This window comes from Callorhinchus milii, unplaced genomic scaffold (genome assembly GCF_018977255.1).
Source record: "Callorhinchus milii isolate IMCB2004 unplaced genomic scaffold, IMCB_Cmil_1.0 Scaffold1, whole genome shotgun sequence".
Lineage (NCBI taxonomy): Eukaryota > Metazoa > Chordata > Chondrichthyes > Chimaeriformes > Callorhinchidae > Callorhinchus > Callorhinchus milii.
The window spans coordinates 34,480,232-34,501,944 of record NW_024704742.1 but is presented as its reverse complement, the minus strand read 5'-3'; the positions used below and the strand labels follow the sequence as shown (position 1 = coordinate 34,501,944).

The following is a 21,713-nucleotide window of genomic DNA, read 5'->3' as shown; positions in this document are numbered from 1 at the left end:
TAGTTATTTATCCAAATGTTTCTGTGTTTAAGTCAGGATTTCATTTTCCTACTTTATTAAACTGTAAACTATTCCCAACAGCCAGTCTCCATCCTTCCCTTTCTTTATTTTCCACGTTTTGCACCTGGTGATAGCATTTGCATCTGGGAAGTGTTTGGTGACATTCAGATTTGCTGGGAGCACTAAAATAATACACTGCAACACACTTCCAAATATTGGGGTTGAAATTCATTATAATGGTGCCCATTTGCTTTGAACAGGTGTTCATTCTAATGGAGTTTGTGTAATCCAACGTCAAACTCAAATACCCTATAGACTGACAAAGGTTCAGAAGGGACTATAAATAAATATTGCTATAATCAAAGGCTATTGTTGATTGAATTTAAGAATGATGTTTGTCCCTGTGTACATATACATCATAATCAGGCTGAGGTTGCATGACTAGTTTTCTACACAATGATATTTTTCACTGGCCTTTTTGATTCACTGTGCAATGAATGCAAGTGTGTTATTGACCATTATTATGAGGTTAGCTATTTTCTCATAATAGTTTAAATGTCAATTTGATCTTGCTGGGCTGGAGTTATGTTTACACAATGTATCTAAATCTAATGTGCAATTCAATTATCATTTGAGTAACTTTCAAAAGATTTTTCTTTCAATCCTTGGTAATAAAGTAACTATCTATGATATAATGTGGAAATTGGGAGGTAATATTATAGGCATTTCTTGGAAGATAAGTTCAAATAAAGTTATTTAAACACAGTAAAATACGTTGACAATAATTTACTTGACTTTTTCTTAATTTACCTAATTTTAATACTGTTGAAACATATTTAGCCTTTTGGAAATAATTTTGTTTATTGGACTTGAATCATTCTCGCCTTATACAGACCATAAGTGAACCTGTATTTACATTATCTAGTGGACATAATTCTTACATTTGATATCATATGCCTTATCACATTGTCTCAAAGCACTTCACAGGATTTACTGTGAAGTGCAATGACTGTGAATTTTGTAGTTAAATATGGCATCAAATTAGCACACAGCAGTATCCCATAAAAAGCTGTGAAGGGAAAACCCATGAGGAAGGTCTTGAGACGTGCCTTGAAGCAGACAAGGGAGGGAGCAAAGCGAGGGTTAGGGGCAGAGAGGCTGAAGGCCTGACCGCTGATGTTAAGGTGGTCCAGGCTGGACGGGGGATGTGGAGCAGGTCAGCGGAGGGAGAGGATAGTTCGATATAATATTAGCATGTCAGAGGTAGGACAGACCAAGGCTCTGGAGAGCTTTGTATGCGAGGCCAAAGATTTTGAACTCTATCCTCTGGGGGATGGGGAGCCAGTGGAGCTGGGTGAGGGTGGGGATGATAGGGTCACAGAGCCTTGTGCGGGAAAGGACACAATCTGCAGAGTTCTGAATGATCTGCAACTGTGGAAGGAAGAGTTGGGAAGGTCAACAAGCAGGGAGTTGGCATAGTCAAGCCTAGATGTGACAGATGTGTGGATGAGAGTCTTAGTGGCCTAAGAGGAGAGGCAGTGGTTGAGCCAGTGCGATGTTGTGGAGGTGGCGAAGGTAGAACGGATCATAGCATGGGCAGGATGATCCTCCTGGGAGGGGAGCTAAGCTGGCTTCAAGGTGACTTGCTTGACAACGGAATGTCAGAATTGAGTGGCGGTTTGTGGTGGTCTCAGGGGCCTGGTTTCTGAGCCAGGTGGATCTGCAGTATTGCAGAGCACTGTTGATGGTAGCACAGCCAGTCTGGCACATTGGCAGGACCTGGAAGGGTAGACTAGTCACTGGGGCAGGGAGTCATCCCACTCAGCTCCTGTTAATCCTGCAAGCCAAAGCCCTAATGGGTAGGGTGGTTCTAGCTCGATGCGCAGCAGGAAAGCTTGCCAGATGTGATATCAATGGCAAGCTATGTGGTTTTAGCTAGTTAGACTCCAGGATTACCCCAGAGCACACTTTGGGGGTACCCAAGCCTTGGCTCTTGCCAACCTGCGCCCAATACTTTCTGGAATTAGGTAAACAGGATGCATCCCTCCAGGAAGAGAGTGTGCATATCATTCCAACAATCTATCTGTGGAATTCCCATGTGTATGTGGTATGCATGGAATTCTCAGTTTGGTTTAGCCGCTCTTAAGCACGGTGATGGGTTTTCATTTGTTTCAGGCTCCCGACTGACCAATTTTTTTCACAGAACAGATTATTAGAAATTCCCCAAGGAGGAAGATTTGGCATTCCATTTGGTGCTGCCTTCCTATTACTGTATCTAGGAGCAATGATGTCGGTCACATCAGAAATGCTTTTTGAATTACTGACCATATTTATACAGTAGTCGTGTTTCATTTTTCTCATTATTGTGAAATACCTATATTGATCTTTTCGTTTCCTAACAGGTTCATTGCAGCTACGGATCACGAACCAACTGATGCACGGAAATCTTTCCCCTGTTTTGATGAACCCAATAAGAAGGCAACATACACCATCTCGTTAATATACAGCGAGCTGTATAACGTTCTTTCAAACATGCCACCAGAGGTGAACATTGAAAAAAATAAAATTAATATACCTTTAAAATTAATATGCCTTTAGAATCGTAAATGGTGAGAAGCTCAGTTTTGTTTTTGAGGAACTCTTTCTCTGTTGAGAGTGCTGAAACCTACTGGATGGAGTTCCATATGCTTTTGCTTGTCCTACTATACTTCACCCAAGTACTCATTGTTCATCCGTGAATTCACAGAGTGAACACTTAAGGGCTATTCACCAATGACTGATTCTTCCTTTCCCTAGCCCACTGGTGCTAAAGTCTATCATAGCACCCCACTGTCACTTACTTCACTCAGCAAAGAACAAGAGCTGAACTAGGATACAAATTTAGCTTAGTTTTACATTGGATCATTTCTGAAATGAGTTCCAAAGAGAGCTATGGGTCGTACTTGTAATAAAATTTCATTTTGCCTTTCAGCATACTGAAGACTTGGGCAATGGACAGAAAAAAACGATATTTCAAAAATCTGTACCAATGAGCACCTACTTAGTCTGTTTTGCTGTTCATCAGTTTGACTTTATAGAAAGCAATTCAAAACGAGGAATCCCTGTAAGTTCTTTGAAAATATCAACAGTATCAGTAAGCCGTTGAAGATTGCTGGACCAATGTGTTATGTATGTTCCAATATCAAATGACCCATTCTGAGCTTAAGTGCTTTGGGATGTCTTCCCGACATAACATCCTCATGACTGTTTGTGGGACACTGCTGTGCGCAATTGACTGCCGAGTTTCGCCCACAAAGTCTATTCACTTTACAGTATTTTCTGTAAAGCCCTTTGAGATGTCTCAATGACGTGATAAGATGCTATATCAAATGCAAGGTTTATTATTATTATCTTTACTTACCGGCTGGCAGTGACAAAGGACTGGCTGCTTTGAATTAAGTATGCGCAGTGTAGATTATTGATTAAATTGGACTTTATATGATTTATACAGCGTGTCTGCAATTGGGACTTTGCGTAAGTCATATTAAATATTGTGGTCCTGACTGATATGACTTTATGTGAGTTTTACTGCATCAATGTATATTGTATGGTATTGTTTGCACACTCCATGAGCGACACATACTGTTCTTAGTGTTATATCTGTAGGCATAGAAAACAAAGAATGAATATCATGGGCAATGGTCCTTAATATGCATCTATAATGTAACTAAATAATGATAATATTATTCCTTGCATTTGATATAGCGCCTTATCATGTTATTGAGACATCTCAAAGCACTTCACAGGATATACTGTAAATTATATTGATTGTATATTTTTAAATATATATTTATTAAATAAGGAAGACAGGGAGGGACAGGCGGTGGAGGGAGGGGATGGGGGGACAACAGACGGGGGGAAGGGGACGACAGACGGGAGGGGGACAACAGACCGGTGGGGGGGATTGGAGGATGACACAGATGGGGGACAGATGCGGGGGACACACAGTCGAGGGGGCGGGGGATAGACGGGGGGACAGGGGACAGATGGAGAGTGGGGGACGACGACGACAGACGGGGGTGGGGTGATGACACAGATGGGGGGGAGAAACAGATGGGGGGGAAAGGGGGGGTGGGGGGAAAGAGAGAGAAGGGATGTGGAGACCATCAGAGGCATTATAGCCATACCTACACTGAAACAGATGGAACTTGAAGGGTAACAGGTCAGCACAGTGGATTAGGCTCTTCCTTTTTGGGCTTCTAGATTTGAATCCAGGTCACACTAATGGGATTGGATGCTCCAATGTGAAATGACAGTCTCAGCCCAGCTTTTAATTGAATGAGGCTCATAGCACAAACTGCCATAATCCAACACTAAATTGATAATTTCTCTCAAAATAGGTCTTACACTGGCTTGTATACCCGAGTGCAGTGTATTGAGGGAATGGGTACTCCACTGAATTTGGAGCCAATGCACATTGCTGGGTAGAGGGAGCTACTTTCATACAGTAATGCTGTACCTGACCTGGGATTCTTTGAGATTGTTACTGGTTGCCAAAATAGGAAGTTGTTCCACATCCCCGATGAGCACAATTTTCATAACAAAAAAACAATCATGGAGTTCCGCATTCACTTGGGATTTAACTGTTGCAAACTAAAGGAACCACCAAAAAAGGATATAATTCTACAATGCTTTTACATACAGAGTAAAATGAATTCGATAATGTTGTCTACCTTAACTTACCTTACTTTTCTCTTTATCTTGCATTTCTTAGCTGAGAATTTACGTCCAACCTCAACAGAAACACACGGCAGTGTATGCAGCGAATGTTACAAAAATCATATTTGACTTCTTTGAGGAGTATTTCGCCATAAATTATTCCCTTCCCAAATTAGGTATGTTGTTTGCCATTCATTGACTTGTCTTAATACAATTATGGCGTGAAAACTGCGGTATGTGACGTGATGATTAACACCGGCGGCATTTTATGCAACACATAACCTCAACGGCATGATCTGACCCTTTGTCAGTTATTCACAGGTTAGGGAGTGAATCTGACCCCTCCTAGTACTTTGACAAGATGGAAATGTCCTGCATCTGCCAGCATTTTTACTGTTGACACCCGCATTCACCACAATTGTTGCATTTCAGTCCTTGCTGCTTGGAATACCAGGGTAATTCATTTGGATCATTTGGTTCAGATTGTACCTCTCACACCGCCTCCACTCACCTCCACAAACGGTATCTCCTCCAGCCCCGCACTGTCTCGTGCAGTGTTCCTCAGGGCTTTGTCCTTGGTCCCCTCCTCTTCAACATCTATATGCTCCCTCTTGGTGACATCATCTGCAGACATGGGGTCAACTTGCATATGTATGCGGATGACACCAAACTCTATATCTCTGCCTCCACCCTTGACTCCAGGACCATTGATGCCCTGACAGAATGTTTGTCAGACATCAAGTCCTGGATGAGAGCTAACTTTCTTCAGTTGAACGTCGACGAAACCGAGTTCTTCTGAATTGGCTCCTGTCAGCGCCTCCACAACTCAGGCGCTGACAGCATCACCATCCATGGATGTACACTCCACCTTGCTAAGCCAGTCTGGAACCTTGGTGTCTTGTTTGACCCTCAACTATCCTTTCTACCCCACATCTGTGCCATGACCCGCTCTGCCTTCATCTACCTTTGCAACATCGCCTGACTCCGCCACTATCTCACACCGCAGGTTGCTGAAACCCTCATGCATGCATTCATAACATTGAGGCTTGACCATTCAAACTCCTTGCTTGTCAGCCTCCCCAACTCCTCCCTCCATAGGCTACAGATCATCCGCATCTCTTCCCATTTTGAACGAGCTCCCATAACAAATGCCTCTGCTTCTTTCCGTTTTAGTCAATTCTGAATCCATGTCCATGTTTTGCCCTTGAAACTGAGTGACCACAGTTTGTGAATGAGTCTTTCATGTGGTGCTTTGTCAAATGCCTTTTGGATGTCCAATATATTACATTGTATGGTTTCCCACAGTGAAGCGAGTAACCAATTCTATCTGGGCATTATTGGCAACATAGCGGGGAGAAATTCTCTTCTTGTTTTGAATAGTGTGAAGAGATCTTTAACATTACGTGTACGGTTTAACATCTCATCAGACCCTGATATAATGTGATTTGTTATAATGAGGGTAGGTTGTCAACCCGCACTGTATCAACAGTGTGATACACTGACTGGCCAGCTTCCCACATATGTGCGCAAATGTACATAATGTGAAGCTCTTTGATACATCCTTCCTGCATCCTTCCTATCTCTCTGACCTGCTGACTCCCTACCAACCTGCCCGCTCTCTCCGTTTATTGGGCTCCGGCCTGCTCCAGGTCTCCCGCCTGACCCACCCTACCATCGGTGCCCGTGCTTTCAGCCTCTCTGCCCCCACACTCTGGAACTCCATCCCACGGTCCCTTCGCCTCACTTCCTCCCTTATCTCCTTCAAGGCCGGTCTCAAGTCCCTTCTCTTCGACTGAACCTTTGGTCTCCTTCCCACCTCTCTGCCTTCCCTCACCTGTACACCATCCCTCCCCCATGCTCGGGCCCTGACACCTGACTGTTCAGTGCTTTGGGACGTCCTCGCGACGTGAAAGGCGCTCTATAAATGTAATTTTGTTGTTGTTATTGCATGATAAAGCACTATACTAAATGCAAAGATTATTACTATTATTAATCAATGTCTAATTTTATGGACCCAAACTATTGCTTTCTAACAGGATTGAAGTTATTGATCCGTGCTAGTGTGAGAGTTTGTTTATGACAGTGCCTAATCCTCCCTGAATGGTATTACAGTAAATGTTATATCTTTCATAAATTGTAGGATGATCATAATGAACACAGTTCTGCCATCTGAACTCCGATTTCTTGATATTTTTTATGATGTTCTCTGCATTACAGATATGATTGCCATACCAGACTTTGGTACTGGTGCAATGGAAAACTGGGGACTGATCACCTACAGGGAAACCAACCTGCTATATGATCCCGCAGAATCTTCTTCCACTAATAAGCAGCGTGTGGCTTCAGTTGTTGCTCATGAACTTGTTCACCAGGTATAGTAACAGCACAAAAGATTAAATCACAGGAATACTCAGCTTCCAAGTTACATGACAGGCCAATTGCTGGGGCAGTAATAATGGGGCTGAAAAGTGCTCATCAAAACATGAGTTTCACTGATGTCTCACCAAAGATGCTTCAGACAGAAACTCCCAATGAGATCTGCTTCAGAAGGAATTTTTGGTCATAAAAAATTCCTTTGCGGATATTATTTGTGGGCTGCTCAGAATGTGCTTTCACATTAAGAACCTGTGACACACTTTGAAACATTTTGATGATGTGACAAAGTGCTATATTTATTCTATTTATGAGGCATTTTGGAGAATTTTCCATATAATAATAATAATCCTGCATTTGATATTGCGCTTTTCACGTCTTCTAGACGTCTCAAAACGTCTCATAGACTATGCTGTAAAATGAATTGACTGTATATTTGTGGGCGAAACGCGGCAGCCAATTGCGCACATCAGTCATGAATTGAAAATGACCAATTTATTATTGTTTTGTTTTGGAGGGATTATTATTAGGCGTGTGGAGTAAGGAAACTTGCCCAAGGTTTCGCCCTGCCTGGAATTGAACCCAGGTGTCTCGTTTGCAAGGCGAGTGCTCTAACCACTGAGCTACAGGACTCCACAATGCCAAATTATTGAAATCAGTTTTAACTTTTGGTTTACTGCAGTTGTTAAAAGAACTTACCACTATGATGTGAATAGCGTAATACCAAATCCAAAGATTACTATTATTATCCCCAAATATTCTTTTATATTTTTCCTTTTCATAGAATCACATACATGTGCTTGTATGTGCTTGGCAAGCAAGAATTCTACCACAGAGCAACCAATACAATTAAATGTCTGTTTATACTTTTAGTGGTTTGGAAACATTGTGACCATGAATTGGTGGGATGATTTATGGCTGAACGAGGGATTCGCCAGTTTCTTTGAATACATTGGTGTAAATGCAGCTGAATCTGAATGGGAAATGGTAAGTTAACTCCTGTATTTCATACTGTTCAGATCTTCCTCTCCACTTCTTTTAAGTGCGAAAAGTTTTTAGGAAAACGAAAATACACCAAATAAAATATCAAAATAGAAAATACACCAAACAGAATATCAAAATAGATCATCCGATGGTCTGGTGGATAAAATTAGCACTGGCACATACAAAGTGAAAAGATGCTATTCTGGTATGTCCTGAGTTGGAGAATCTCAGTCGGGGCAGCAGTTGGATGCTACAGTTAAATAATTGAATTAATGGCACTCACAGACAAGTATGGCACATGGTCTTGTCCATGAGTCGAAAGAGGGCAGCAAATGGTGTGCAAAGTGACAAGGTCTCAGCACCCTTCAGTTACACTACTCAGAGATATCCACAGATCTCTGGAGGTGTGCGTGTGTACAGATATTGAATGAGAACAGGGCTGAGCTTGGCTTTAATGGATTCTGTGGTCAACTAGACTCCTAGCATTCACTGTCAAAGCTCACGGGTAACGATCATTTAGGTGACATACCAGAGGGCCAGTGATGCCTGTCAAACTGTATGTCAGTTGAATTACCAATATGTCTTCCAAAGAGGAGAAAGATTGACAGAATGAAATCCCTTAAAGATAAATGACAGGGATTACTTTAATTTATTGTGGGTGTGAACAATTTGTTAAAAGATAATCCAGCAAAAATTAACTGAATGTGTGGTGTGCAGCTAAACCAAGCTGTTTGAATGGACTATCTCTGGGATCTTGTTATTGCAATGCTCACTCCACTTTGACTGCTTTTCTTGCTGGTCAATTAAGCATCTGTATTAATGGCAATTACAGACATATGTATGGCTCATGGTCTTGTCTGTAAATTGAAAGAGAGCCGCAAATGGTGTGCAAAGCAGCAAGGGAGGAAGCAGGAATAATGGAATGAGAGCCAATAGCATGAAATAGCTAACAAGGTGCCTACTGAAATTGACTTGAGAACTCTTCCTGAAAAGCACTTAACAAGAACATTGGAACTAAATTGCAGCCATTTCTGGTAGGGTTGCTTAATATTGATTCTCAGTCTCAAAGAGGAACTTGGAAATATGTAATATTGATCTGTGGAAACTCTGCTCCAGAAGTACATTGTGTCGGAGTGGCGTTCCCATGGGTTGGCATTATGTACTCATGGTAACTGGAAGAAGTTTCTCTTTGCAACTTGAAGTTGTTTGTAGATTTTTCTGTTTGTTAAGGTGAGCAAGTTCAACACTGAGGAATGGATGGAGCTGGTTTGGACAAAAGCTGTCAACAGTGTCCTCTCTTCAAATTAGATTGGCAAATTGTGCTAAATTGTTGTTAAATTGGCACTGTTGACCCCAAGCTCACCAGGAACTGGGTTAAGAATGCTAAAGCTTATTCCTCATAGTCCCCATACGCCTAACAAAGAATCAGACTGGGTAGAATTAAAGACTAAATCCCAGAGATAGAAAATTGTTCTAACTCTCTGTCCCTCAATTCTCAGTGAAACCTCTGGTGGTTTTGTTTACAGCTGGATCAGATTCTTATAGATGATGTCTTGTCCGTCATGGTTGATGACGCTTTGTTATCTTCCCATCCAATAATTGTTAATGTGTCAACACCAGCGGAAATTACTTCTGTGTTTGATGGCATCTCATATAGCAAGGTAAGAACTGGTTTTACTAATTATGATTGAGTTAACATTACACCTTCTCTATGGTGTTATATTTGTGAACCACAGAAAATAGTTGTGAAGAGGATATTTCAGAGAGGGGTAGAATTTGCAACTTTGTTTAGCATTTATTGTGTTAGGTGTCAGATTGGCTATATTGGCTCTCTTAGTGAAGAGAAGGGAGTTTCTCCTGTTGTCCTGGCCAACAGACCCCAGATAAAATTGGTTGTTCCCCTCCTGGCTGTTTGTGCTATGTGCAAATTGGATGCTGCATTCACCTACAAAATATACAGCCATTACACTTTACAGTAAATCCTGTGACATATTTTAAGACGTCATCCTGATGTGACGGGCACTATAATAATACAAGGATTATTATCATCAAAGGCAAGGATTATTAATATATGACTAACTTTTAAAAAAAACAGATACAAAAAAAACTTGATACAAAATACAGTCACTACACTTTATAATAAATCCTGTGAAGTGTACTGATATGTAAGGTGCTATATTAAATGTAAGGATTATTAGTTATTATTAGTTATTGATTGTTCAATAACTAACACCGGGTGAGTGCACTCTTTCCAGTTAAGTGGTATTGCCCTCTATCTCTCTTTCAGTTACCTTTTTGGTTTGAATCAACACTGTTTTGTAGTGTAACTTGTATTTATTGGACCAACTCCTAATCGTTTTAATATTTGATCTGCCATAGAGCTAAACCTATTTTGGAAGGAAGAAGACATTGAATGATTTGAAAAGAAAAGAGCATTGTGTGGTATTTACCAAACTTAGGGACCTGCCAGGTAGACCTGAGTGTTCATGTGTTTATTAAGTGCAATAATACTGTCTGTTATAATAAGCGGATTGCTGTAGATAGATGTGTTCACAGCACATTTTTTTATCCAGGGAGCATCAATTCTACGTATGCTGAGGGATTGGATGACTCCAGAATTGTTTCAGCGGGGATGTCAGGTGAGGTTGCTCTGCTCATAGTAAAGGAGGATAGTATGGCAGCATGGACTCCTAGAGCTCCAATATGTGGTTTTACAAAGTGGTACGATTCAATGGTCAATTCCTTTGCTTTCTCCATATGGTGAGCTCCCAATCTCAGGCACACTCAGGACAACAAGTGATGCCAGATAATCCCCTGCAGGGATTGAGAGAATATCTGATGTTCACCTTGAAGTGATGGTGGCAGAATTCTGGTAGCTGTTTACCCACCTGTCTTCAGGTTCAGGTTCATAGTCATGAGACGACAAAGAAAGTAGAAGGAAAACAATAGTGTAAGCTTATCAACAAATATGTTTATGTATGAACTGTTAAGGCAAAACATATTGAAATATTTAATTCTATCTTCAGAAATATCTGAAGGATAACCAATTTAAGAATGCCAAAACAGATGACTTCTGGAAAGCCCAAGCTGAGGTAAGACCAAATTTTTGAGTTATTGCAAGCGCTCCAAGATCCCGCATGAAGGTTGCTAAATAAATGCAAGTTGTTGTTTGCATTGGTGACATTTTACATTTTGATAATGAATGTTCTGCGAGGGAGCTTCCCAGACGATCTACTCTCCTTACACGTCTTTTGTTTCCGTTCCTCGTCTAGGTCAGTGGTAAACAAGTAAAAGAAGTGATGGATACCTGGACTAACCAAATGGGGTATCCAGTGCTGCAAGTTCAAAAGGAATCAACAATCATACAATCACGCTTCATTTTAGACCCCAGCTCTAATCCAGAAGAACCTCCTTCACCTTTCAAGTAAGATATTGTAGCCAATATATAATTAATTTGAACAGCAACAACAACAACAAAATTACATCTGTAGAGCGCCTTTCATGTCGGGAGGATGTCCCAAAGGGCTTGAAGTAATTCATATAAATACCTCCAGGGAGAGAGTGCTGATTCTATCACTATAAATATAGATATTACAGAGTCCTATATCATATAGGTTAGACGACAACAACATTACATTTGTATAGCACCTTTCACGTCAGGAGAAAGTTCCAAGGCGCCTGACAGTCAGGGATCCATACCCAAGCTGCTGGTTGGGATCAGGAAGGGTGGACGGGAGGGAGGGTAGGCTAAACAAAAATACTTAAAGATAAATAAAAATTATATATAAAATATTATATATTTTACACTTAATAGATGACACCCCTTGTACTTGGTACGGTGCCTTTCACATCAGGAGGCCGTCTCAAAGCACTTCATAGGATGTACCATTAAGTGGAGTGACTGTGTATTTTGTGGGCCAACGTGGCAGACCATTTATGCACAGGAATCCCCCCTAACAGGATCTGTAATGTCCACTCAAACAGGCAGATAGGACCTCAGTTTAACGGCTCATTCAAAGGATGGCTCCTCCAACAATGCAACACATCCTCAGAACTATATTGGAACATGAGTTCCAAGTCACAAATGGGGCTTAAAGGGGTGTCCTCCTGATGTGAAAGGCACTATACAAATGTAATTTGTTGTTAAACCCACAAGCTTCTAACTCGGAGGCGAGATTGCTGCCAACTGAGCTAAGCTTGCCTTTAGTTATTGACTGCCCACATTGTTCAATTTTGTGATCATTAATACAACAGAGGCAGCAAATTTCTCAAGATTACCCAAGATCACAAATGATGAAGTTCCAAATTATCTTTCTTTTTGCATTAAATATTTGCAAAGAAGTCTGACAAATCTCATAACATACTGACTATTTATACTAATCTTTCAATTACAGCTATTTGTGGAATATTCCTCTCCAGTGGTATACACTAACAGGAAAGAATGGGACAGATTTTCTCAATTTGACAAAACCAACAGGTATGCATGAAATCATAAGTTTATAATAATAATCCTTATAATAATATAATTTGATACAGCACCTTATCACATCGTGGAGAGATTTCAAAGATATGAAATTATCAAGTGTGACTCATTTGCATTTAGTAACAGATTTGTATTGGTGCTTTATAAATTGACAGTTTTTATTTATTTTTTTCTTGAAATGCTATTTTTCATAATCTACTTATTCAAACATTTTTAAAGAAGAAACAGACTATTGTAGAGGACATAGGTTTATAGTTGTAAAGGGGAGTTTCAGGACAGATACCAGTAAGTTTTTCTTTACGGAGTGCATTATCAACAATTGGTATAGTAGTCAGGAAAGGTGGTAGAGACTGGATGTGCTGGAGGGCCTTCTTCATCCAGATCATTCTTGTGATCTTATAATTCTGATTTATTCATTGAGTTAAGATGATATCCTGCTAGTTTACTAGCACTCCAATCCTGCCCTTGCTAACCAGAAATCCAGTGTGTGTTATAACTGGCTTGTGGCCCAGACAATGTGACAGAATGACGTGGGGTAAGGTCACTTCCACAGACGAAACGTTGCCTTTAGTTATTAACTGGCCAAATATTAGAGTGATCATTAACACATCACAGGTTGCACCTTTCATAAAATTACCCAGGGTCACTGGGAGGGTTCAAATGAAGAACAACAATAACTTGCACTTACATAGCGCCCTCCAGTTACAGACTTATTAGAAGTTTTCAAAATTATGAAGGGATTCGATCGGCTGAACAAGGAGAAACTATTTCCACTGAGGGCACCGATTTAAAATAGTTGTTAAAAGAAACAGGTGAGGAGTAATATTTTCACACAGCGAGTTGTTCGGATCTGGAATGCATTGCCTGAAAGGGTGGTGGAAGCCGATTCAATAACAACTTTTAAGAGAGAAGTAGATAATTATCTGGGGAGAGCAAGCTTGCGGGGCTATGGGGAGAGTGTATGGGAGTGGGATTGATTTAGGTAGCTCTTTTCAAAGAGCAGGCACAGATACGATGGGCCGAATGGCCTCCTTCTGTGTTATGTGATTCTATGATTCCATGCAGGGTAGCCTTTGGCCCATTTGATCTTATCCTTCCAGAATACCCTACCTACTCTCCTCTCTTCACAGCACTAATAAATGAGTCCAGCATCCTGATATCAACAACGATACCTAGTTAACCATTCCACTTGTTAAATACTGTCTTGATAAATCCCAATATTAGGGAGTGCTCAGATCAGAAAAATAGCTTTTATGGTAGGGAAGTAGTAAGATTTAAAAAAACATTCTAGGATTTTAATTATGTCTCACAATATTGTATACTGAAGTGCTGTAGCTTAGTGGTTAGAGCACTCGCCTCACAAGAGAGAGGACCTGGCTTTGATTCCCGGGCAGGGCGAAACGTTGGGCAAGTTTCCTTATTCCACACGTCTCTGTTTACCTAGCAGTAAGTAGGAACCTGGTTGTTAGTCGATTGGCGGATCGTTTTCTGGGGGTAATCAATTCCTTCAAGAAAAACATTATAATAATAATAATTTGGTCACTCAGTCCACGATTGATTGTTTGGCTGCCGCATTTTGCCCACAAAATATACAGTCAATAATGTATATTCTGTGAAGCGTTTTGAGCTGTCTCATATTAAATGCAAGGATTATTATTATATTATAATACTGTACATTAAATAATAAATGGTGTATAGCATAAAAGAACCGATGCAGTGTACCTCATGCCGGTGTGAATTGTGTCCCTATTAAATGTTCTTACGTGTTCTATATGTAGGTATTGATTTGCCTTATAACTCAACTACTGATGGGTTACTGAAAATAAATACAAACCATGTGGGGTTCTACAGGGCAAACTATGAAGAACCAACCTGGGATAAAATCATAGAACAGATCATAAAGAAGCATGAGGTAAGATCACAAACTCAAGCCTGCTATACACTCTAAGCTCTGCTACCTTAGCAGCTGAGCTTTCAAACACTATCTCCCTGCTCTCTGGAACTCCTTCCCAAAATCTTGTCACCTTACACTCAAGGTTTTTAAAACCCTTCTGAAAACCCACCTTTTGGATTACACCCTCAGTCAACTTTCTCCTCTCCCCATGTTGCTCCTTTAAAACAGCAACAAGATTACATTTGTATAGCGCCTTTCACGTCAGGAGGACATCCCAAGGCGCTGGACAGTGTACAGCATTTCAGACCCAAACCATTGGGTCACATGGTAACAAACCATTGTAATTATTCCCGTCTCCGAAAATGGCTTCACAATGTTACTCTATGTAAAAGGGGTAACTGGTGAAGTTGTTGTCATTGTAGGACAGATCTTCTTTTCTTCACTTGAGGTTTCAAAGTGAGTTTAAAGCAACAGGAACCATAACCATTTATTTTAACACTAGCTATTTGCAACTGACTGACACCTCCTTATGTGTTTAGGTCTTTTCAGTCGCTGATCGGACAGGACTTATTGATGACGGATTTTCACTTGGAAGGTAAGCCTGAGCAACACAACGCTTTACTTTTTAAACTAGAAAGCATTTAGTGGACAATTTGGGGGGAGGAAAGGTTGGAAGGCTTGTGGTATAGTGTTGGAACATTGTACTTTCACACTAGGACTTGGGTTTAAATCCACCCCAGACTGATAGGAAGACAATCTTTATTCTCTACTACTATACAAGTCCTATACAATATGAGCAAAGGGCAGACAAACCACACTTTCTAGTGAATATGAACCATATGTACAGAGGGAGTCTCATTGTAGTCGTTATAGAAGGCCCAGTATCAATAAAATGCACCCTAATAATACCTCTCGGTCAAGTTCCACAAATGTTTCAGTGTGAAATCCATAGCATGATGTAGTAATGAGATGTGCAGACCAGAATAGTCCCAGGACTTATTCATGTTGTGTTCAGTTGTAATCGTTCTGAGGCAGGGGAGCTACAATTGACTTACATACTAATTATGGCAATAGTATAATGAGAAAGGATGTAGGAAAATGGAATGTATTTTCTTTTAATTTAACATACTTCAGTATGATTTTATGTATGTTAATTGGCTGTATGATGCAGGCATAACTGTTATGAGTAGGAACCGTATAAAGCTTGCACAAACCAATAATGTTGGCTTTAACATCCTTTGAAGGATGTTTGCTGTTCCTTAGACTAAATAGGTCACCTTCATTATCAAAATGGTACTTCCGTTAACTTTTACTGCCGTTACAGAGCATCTCTCCTGAACTACTTTGTGCCTTTAAATCTGACCAAGTATCTGAAGAATGAAACTGAATATTTACCCTGGGTAACAGCGGTGAAATCCTCATTGTATATTGAAAACATGCTCAAGGACGATAATACTCTTTACCCTATGTTCCAGGTAAAACAAAGTTCAAAGTATTTGCACTTTTTTCTCAACATTGAGGTGAACCATCATAGATGCAATGGGCCACATGGTGTCTATTTGTGCTGTAACATTTTGTTGATTGTATGAATTAACTCTTGTATTGTAGGAATACTGGAAGAATCAGGTTAAACCTATCGTCCATAGTCTTGGCTGGAAAGATGAAGGGGAACACTTGGAGAGGTTTTAAATTCTTCATTGTCAGACAATTATGATATGAGGCTTCTGTTACTTCATGTAACTCATTGTAAAAATATACTTTTGTTTTGTTCCTAGGTTATTGAGGACAGATGTTTTGGGACTTGCGTGTCAAATGGGAGATGAGGAAGCACTAAGCAATGCCTCTCAATTGTTTAACAGATGGTTAACAGGGGCCAGGTGAATAGATTTTCTTCAGTGTTAACACTAGCTGTTAGGAAACCACAGAAATCTACAACACAGTAGCAAGCCATTCAACCTTTTGTATTAGTGTCACCCAGACTTGAGTAAATTAAAAATGAAAAGACCATTGACATTAATGATTCCCCCATTGCCTTTGCAAAAATGTTTATCATATCTTAATAATAATCCTTGCATTTGATAAAGGGCCTTCCACGTTAGGAGAATGTCTCAAAGAGAGTCACATGATTTATTGTAAAGTGTATTGACTGCATATTTTGTAGGTGAATGGTGTAATGTGCAACCTGCTATGTAAGTGCACATTATTGTTGCTGCTGTAATGGTAGAATGTCTGTTTCCATTTCAGGGTCGAACCAAATTTACGTTTACTTGTGTACCGATATGGGATGCAGACCTCAGGAAATGTATCTTCATGGGAATATATGTTTAAACGTTACCAGGAGACACCACTTGCTCAGGAGAAAGACAAACTAATGTATGGCCTGGCTTCGGTGGAGAATATCCAGCTGTTGGGGAGGTAGTTACAATATTGCATACTTTATAGAGAATCACTGTCCTCTCTGTTGCTCTACTGCACAACCTTCTATTTACGGTTTTTCTTCCAACTCATAAATAAACTTGAATTAAATACTGCACTGGCACTGATTCAAGGGCTGTACCTAGCTTTACAAATAAAGATTGTAATCAGGATTCCTTGATGGCCTTCTATTAATTGGCATGTTCTGGGTAAGTCCCAGGTTTGATGTCTGGCCTATGCTGAGATAGCTGATTTCAGGCAGAAAACAGGAGAGCTGTATCTAATAATGATAATAATTGGTATAGCGTGTTTTGTCGGGAGGATGACCCATAGTGCTTCACAGGATTTACAGTGGAATGATTGTATATTTGTTACGAACCAACAAATTTGTGATTCAGAAACGAGCATGCTATCACTGAGCCAGGCTGGCATGCCTTCTGTGTACTTCAGAGTACTTCAGTGCACTCAAACTAGGAAAGTAAAACTGGACAAGACTCCCATTCCCTGTTGGAATGTACAGTGTCTGGACAACAGTTCAGAACAGGATTGAATTCAGTTGATAACTTCTCCCGCTTCCCGCCCCCACTCCCCCGCCTCACATTCATTCATACATCACATCCATAGAAATGTGAAACATGTTTTACCCACAGCAATACTCTTGTGTGGCTGCTCACACTGAAAATCTGCTCACATGTTGAAAATAACAGGCCTACAGAACAGAAATTCAATATAACAAATCCAAGCAGTTTCAACCAAATCTGCGTGCTTTAGAAATTGGCAGAGGAGGGTTTGTTTGAGACACATATTTGAACAACATACCTTAAACAAGGAATAGCAATATGTTAATATATTTATACCATTAATTTTGATCACATGTATGAGGCTTCTAGAATACATTATGAATTTCTTTATCGAGAATAACTCACTGGGGAAAAAAATAATTCTGTTTGCTTTACTTGTTAAAATGTTCATGTTTTTTTCTGTCATGCAGATACTTAAACTATATCAAGAATGAAAGTCTCATTAAAAGTCAAGACGTGTTCACTGTTCTCCGTTACATTTCACTCAACAAGTACGGGAAAACAATGGCCTTTGATTGGGCACGAATGAACTGGGAATACTTGGTGGAAAGGTAATTTCACAAAGATATAAATGGTTTTACCATCTATCAATGTCAGCCCGAATCTGAGGTCCATAACAATGGGTTCATTGTCTTAAACTAAAAAAGAGAAAGTTGGATGGACAATTTAGATTTAACTACTTTATGAAGAAGGGGGTTAACATGTGGAACAGTTTGCTCAGGGAGGCAGTGAAAACAGGTAGTATGGAATTGGATAGACTTTGACAGCAAAGGAAGTTGGAGGGAGAGATGGTATTTGAAAACCAAGACTAACCAAAACTCCCGAGTTAAGTCCTGTAAAGTGTATAATATATTCTAATCCTTGCATTTGATATAGCACTTTATCACGTCTTTGAGACGTCTCAGAATATACTGTAAAGTGAATTGATAGGATATTTTATGGGTGAAACGCGGCAGCCAATTGCACACAGAAGTATCCCACAAACAATCGTGGATTGAGTAACCTTATTGTTTTTTGAAGGGATTACTTCCCCCGGAAAAATGATCCACCAATTAATAATAACCAGGTTCCTACTTACTGCTAGGTAAACAGAGGCATGTTGAGTAAGGAACAACATTTCGCCCTGTCTGGAATTGAACCCAAGTCCTCTCGCTTGCGAGGTGAGTGCTCTAACCACTGAGCTATGGGATTCCTCATAATGTTGAAATGATCACTCCAGTGAAGGAACTAAAATATATTTGGGTCTAATTTCTGTTGTTTCAAAACAGAAATCTTCCTTAATCAGGAATCAGATTATAATTCCTGTTGTTCCTTATGAATTCTCCTCTATAAATATATTGCATTGAAGCAGAATTCCTGCCGTCAGTGTGCTGTAATTTCAGTTACTGGAATGAGTCCCCATTTGGTAACACTGATTCCCTATTAAAGAATCTCATTACGAAATAGAAATTGGACCCACCTGATTGTTATAATAATAATCCTCGCATTTGATTTATCATATTATCACGTTGTTGAGATGTTCCCAAAGCGCTTCACAGAATATATTGTAAAGTGGAGTGACTGTATATATTGTGGGCGAAACGCGGCAGCCAATTGCACATGGCAGTGTCTCACACACCGCCATGGAGTGAGTGACTAATTTTTAACTTTTATTTGGGGGGATTTATTGGCCAGGACAGAGAGAGAGAGAAACTTGCTTCTCTTTTCAAATCGTGCCATGGGATTTTTTAACGTGCACCTGAACAGGCAGACAGGACCTCGGTTTAACATCTCATCCGAAGGACCTGATTGTTTGGGCAGAGCAGTGGGATCTTTATTCCTCTATGTAACTGGGACTGGCCCAATGGTGTTGCTGGATATAAACATCTGGAAGTGTAGGATGAAGGATTTGCTGGAATCAATAGTCAGGAAAGTTACATGATCTTTCAGTGCTATTAATAGGAAATGAGGTGACAATTATGGCCCTGATCAGGCTGATAACTTTGTATTGTTTTTAATTATAAGCAGCCAATTACAGTCAAGTCTTCAGGTAAGGCTATCATCGGTATATCCTGATTGCATCCTGGTGTATTTCTTTAACTGACATCTATCATCCTGGTCACTCCATTTGTTCAATGATCACAGGCCTGCTTCATATCCTGGCCTGACCCGCCCCACTGTTAGTGAATGAGCTTTCAGCCCATTCTCTCCCTGCTCCCTATAACTCCAACCAAGAGCCCCTCCACCTTGTACCCTCCCTTTCCACCTTTCATCTCTTGCCCACCCCCACCCCAACTCCTTAACTCCCCTCACCCCCATCTTAGGCTCCCAGTCAGTTGTGTGAAGCATTTCGAGATAGCCTCCCAACATTAAAGGCACTATATAAATGCAAATTGTTGTTACTAAAATTACATTCTGTTTAATTTTCAGATTCACCATCAATGATAGAAACCTGGGAAGACTAATTCCAAGAATAACAACTTCATATAACACTGAACTCCAATTATGGCAGGTATGCACCAGAATTCCCTCCAAAACTTTTTTGTTGGTAGATTACCATTATTTAACCTTGCTTGCCTCATTACTCCAATATATCTACTGTTATCCCTTTCCAGATGAACGAATTATTTTACAAGTACCCGGATGCTGGAGCAGGAAAGGTACCCCGTAAACAGGCACTTGAAACTGTAGAGACAAATATCAACTGGTTAAAAAACAACAAGGCCACAATAGCGCAATGGCTACAGGACAATGTCAATGCCTAACAGTAGTGGAATAGGAGTACAATTATGAACATCAAGTAATAAGAAAGTATCAGCATTTTTCTGGATCCCAATTAATTTGTATGTGTCAGTGCCTTGGGACATCCTCCTGACGTGAAAGGTGCTCTATAAATGTAATTTTGTTATTGTTGTTGTTGTTTGTTTCAGTGTTCTGGGGCACAGATAATGACAATTTTTTCAAAGAAAGCCTTATTTATGAGCCAGACAATCCAACGCAGTGTGCATAGGAAATGATGAGTCACCTTCTGTTTTCACAACACTGCTGCTATGCATGATTGATGGTGTGTATAATGCACAGCCAATATGACTGGAATTGATCAATTTATTCCTTTTTTTGTAATCAAGTTGAAAACATCTGCTGGGAATATGTTGTACAACTAAAATTTTAGATCTGACAGGCTCCCGAGCATACCTCTGATTAGCTTTGAATGATTTTAATCTGTTTTGATTTTAATCTCATTTTGTTTTGGAATACTAATGGTTTAGATTTGTATAATGAATGATTGACATTTATTTCTGCTTTGTGTTTGTGTATGCATTTGTGTCTTTTTTTATACAAGATGTTTCAAAGTTATGCACAGGTTATGTGTGAACATTTCCCGCCAATGGGCCAGAAATTCCACCGAGTTCTGCACATCTAGACTAGACTATTTTCTTACCATTTCATAGCATGCACATTTTGAGTTTTTTTTCTGCAGGTTCTTTTAAGAGTTATGGAAAACCAACTCCCAAGTAAAGACTGAATTTAAGAATTGGCCAAAATTTGCACAGTTCAACATGTTAAGAAAATAGTCAAGGTCTAGAACCAGATAGAATGTCTTGCCCTACATACACATTTTCTAGGATGCAAGTAATATGTAAGTTACTGGAAATATAGGAAATAAATTACTTTGCTGCTTTACATGGCTGTTTGTGGGACATTGGGCTGCCACATTTTCGCCTACAAACACAGTCATTTTATTTCACAGTAAATCTTTTGAGACATCTTAATGAAGTGAAAGGTGCTCTATCAAAGGCTTATTATTATTACTCATAACCATCATGTGCCTGTTTTAAGCATTACAAAAACAAACAAAAAATAGTTTTGCTCAGATTAATACTTTGAACATCTTACATTTTCTCACACATCAGCACAGATATTAACAATATGCCCTATCTATTGTCTTTATTATATAAAGTAGAAAATTCTCTTACATCCTCCTCCATCACCAAAACAAAATGTTGTCTTAGAACCATAGAAATTCACAGAAGAAAGCCATTTGGCTCATCGTGTCTGTACTCTTTTAAGAGTAATCCTTTCATTCCCATTTAATCCTTTTTAGCTCCCTTGTGATACGAATTTTGCCTCAACTATCACTCCCAGTAAAGGCATTCCATATCCCAACTACTCTGTGCATGAAAAAAAATCCTCCTAGTTTCCTCACTTGGTCATTTACTAACTATCTTAAATTGATGTCCTCTGGTGACTGACCCACCAAACAGTGGACATAATTTCTCCCTATTGACTCTGTTAAAACCCCTGA

General features: G+C 39.9%; 1 protein-coding gene across 1 annotated transcript in view; it reads left to right on the top strand.

Moving 5' to 3' along the window:
• LOC103180911 (glutamyl aminopeptidase) overlaps positions 1-21,091 on the top strand; it is a 30,630-nt gene extending 9,539 nt beyond the window's left edge. The window contains exons 2-20 of the mRNA XM_042339950.1: positions 2,403-2,544; positions 2,972-3,103; positions 4,754-4,874; positions 6,916-7,070; positions 7,945-8,058; positions 9,582-9,716; positions 10,629-10,694; positions 11,082-11,147; positions 11,328-11,479; positions 12,450-12,532; positions 14,317-14,450; positions 14,972-15,027; positions 15,757-15,907; positions 16,041-16,114; positions 16,208-16,309; positions 16,677-16,847; positions 17,839-17,979; positions 19,838-19,919; positions 20,023-21,091. Coding sequence (XP_042195884.1) covers positions 2,403-2,544; positions 2,972-3,103; positions 4,754-4,874; positions 6,916-7,070; positions 7,945-8,058; positions 9,582-9,716; positions 10,629-10,694; positions 11,082-11,147; positions 11,328-11,479; positions 12,450-12,532; positions 14,317-14,450; positions 14,972-15,027; positions 15,757-15,907; positions 16,041-16,114; positions 16,208-16,309; positions 16,677-16,847; positions 17,839-17,979; positions 19,838-19,919; positions 20,023-20,172 — 2,227 coding nt within the window. The 3' untranslated portion in view covers positions 20,173-21,091. The remainder of the gene's footprint in view (positions 1-2,402; positions 2,545-2,971; positions 3,104-4,753; positions 4,875-6,915; positions 7,071-7,944; positions 8,059-9,581; positions 9,717-10,628; positions 10,695-11,081; positions 11,148-11,327; positions 11,480-12,449; positions 12,533-14,316; positions 14,451-14,971; positions 15,028-15,756; positions 15,908-16,040; positions 16,115-16,207; positions 16,310-16,676; positions 16,848-17,838; positions 17,980-19,837; positions 19,920-20,022) is intronic.
• Positions 21,092-21,713: the final 622 nt, after the last annotated feature.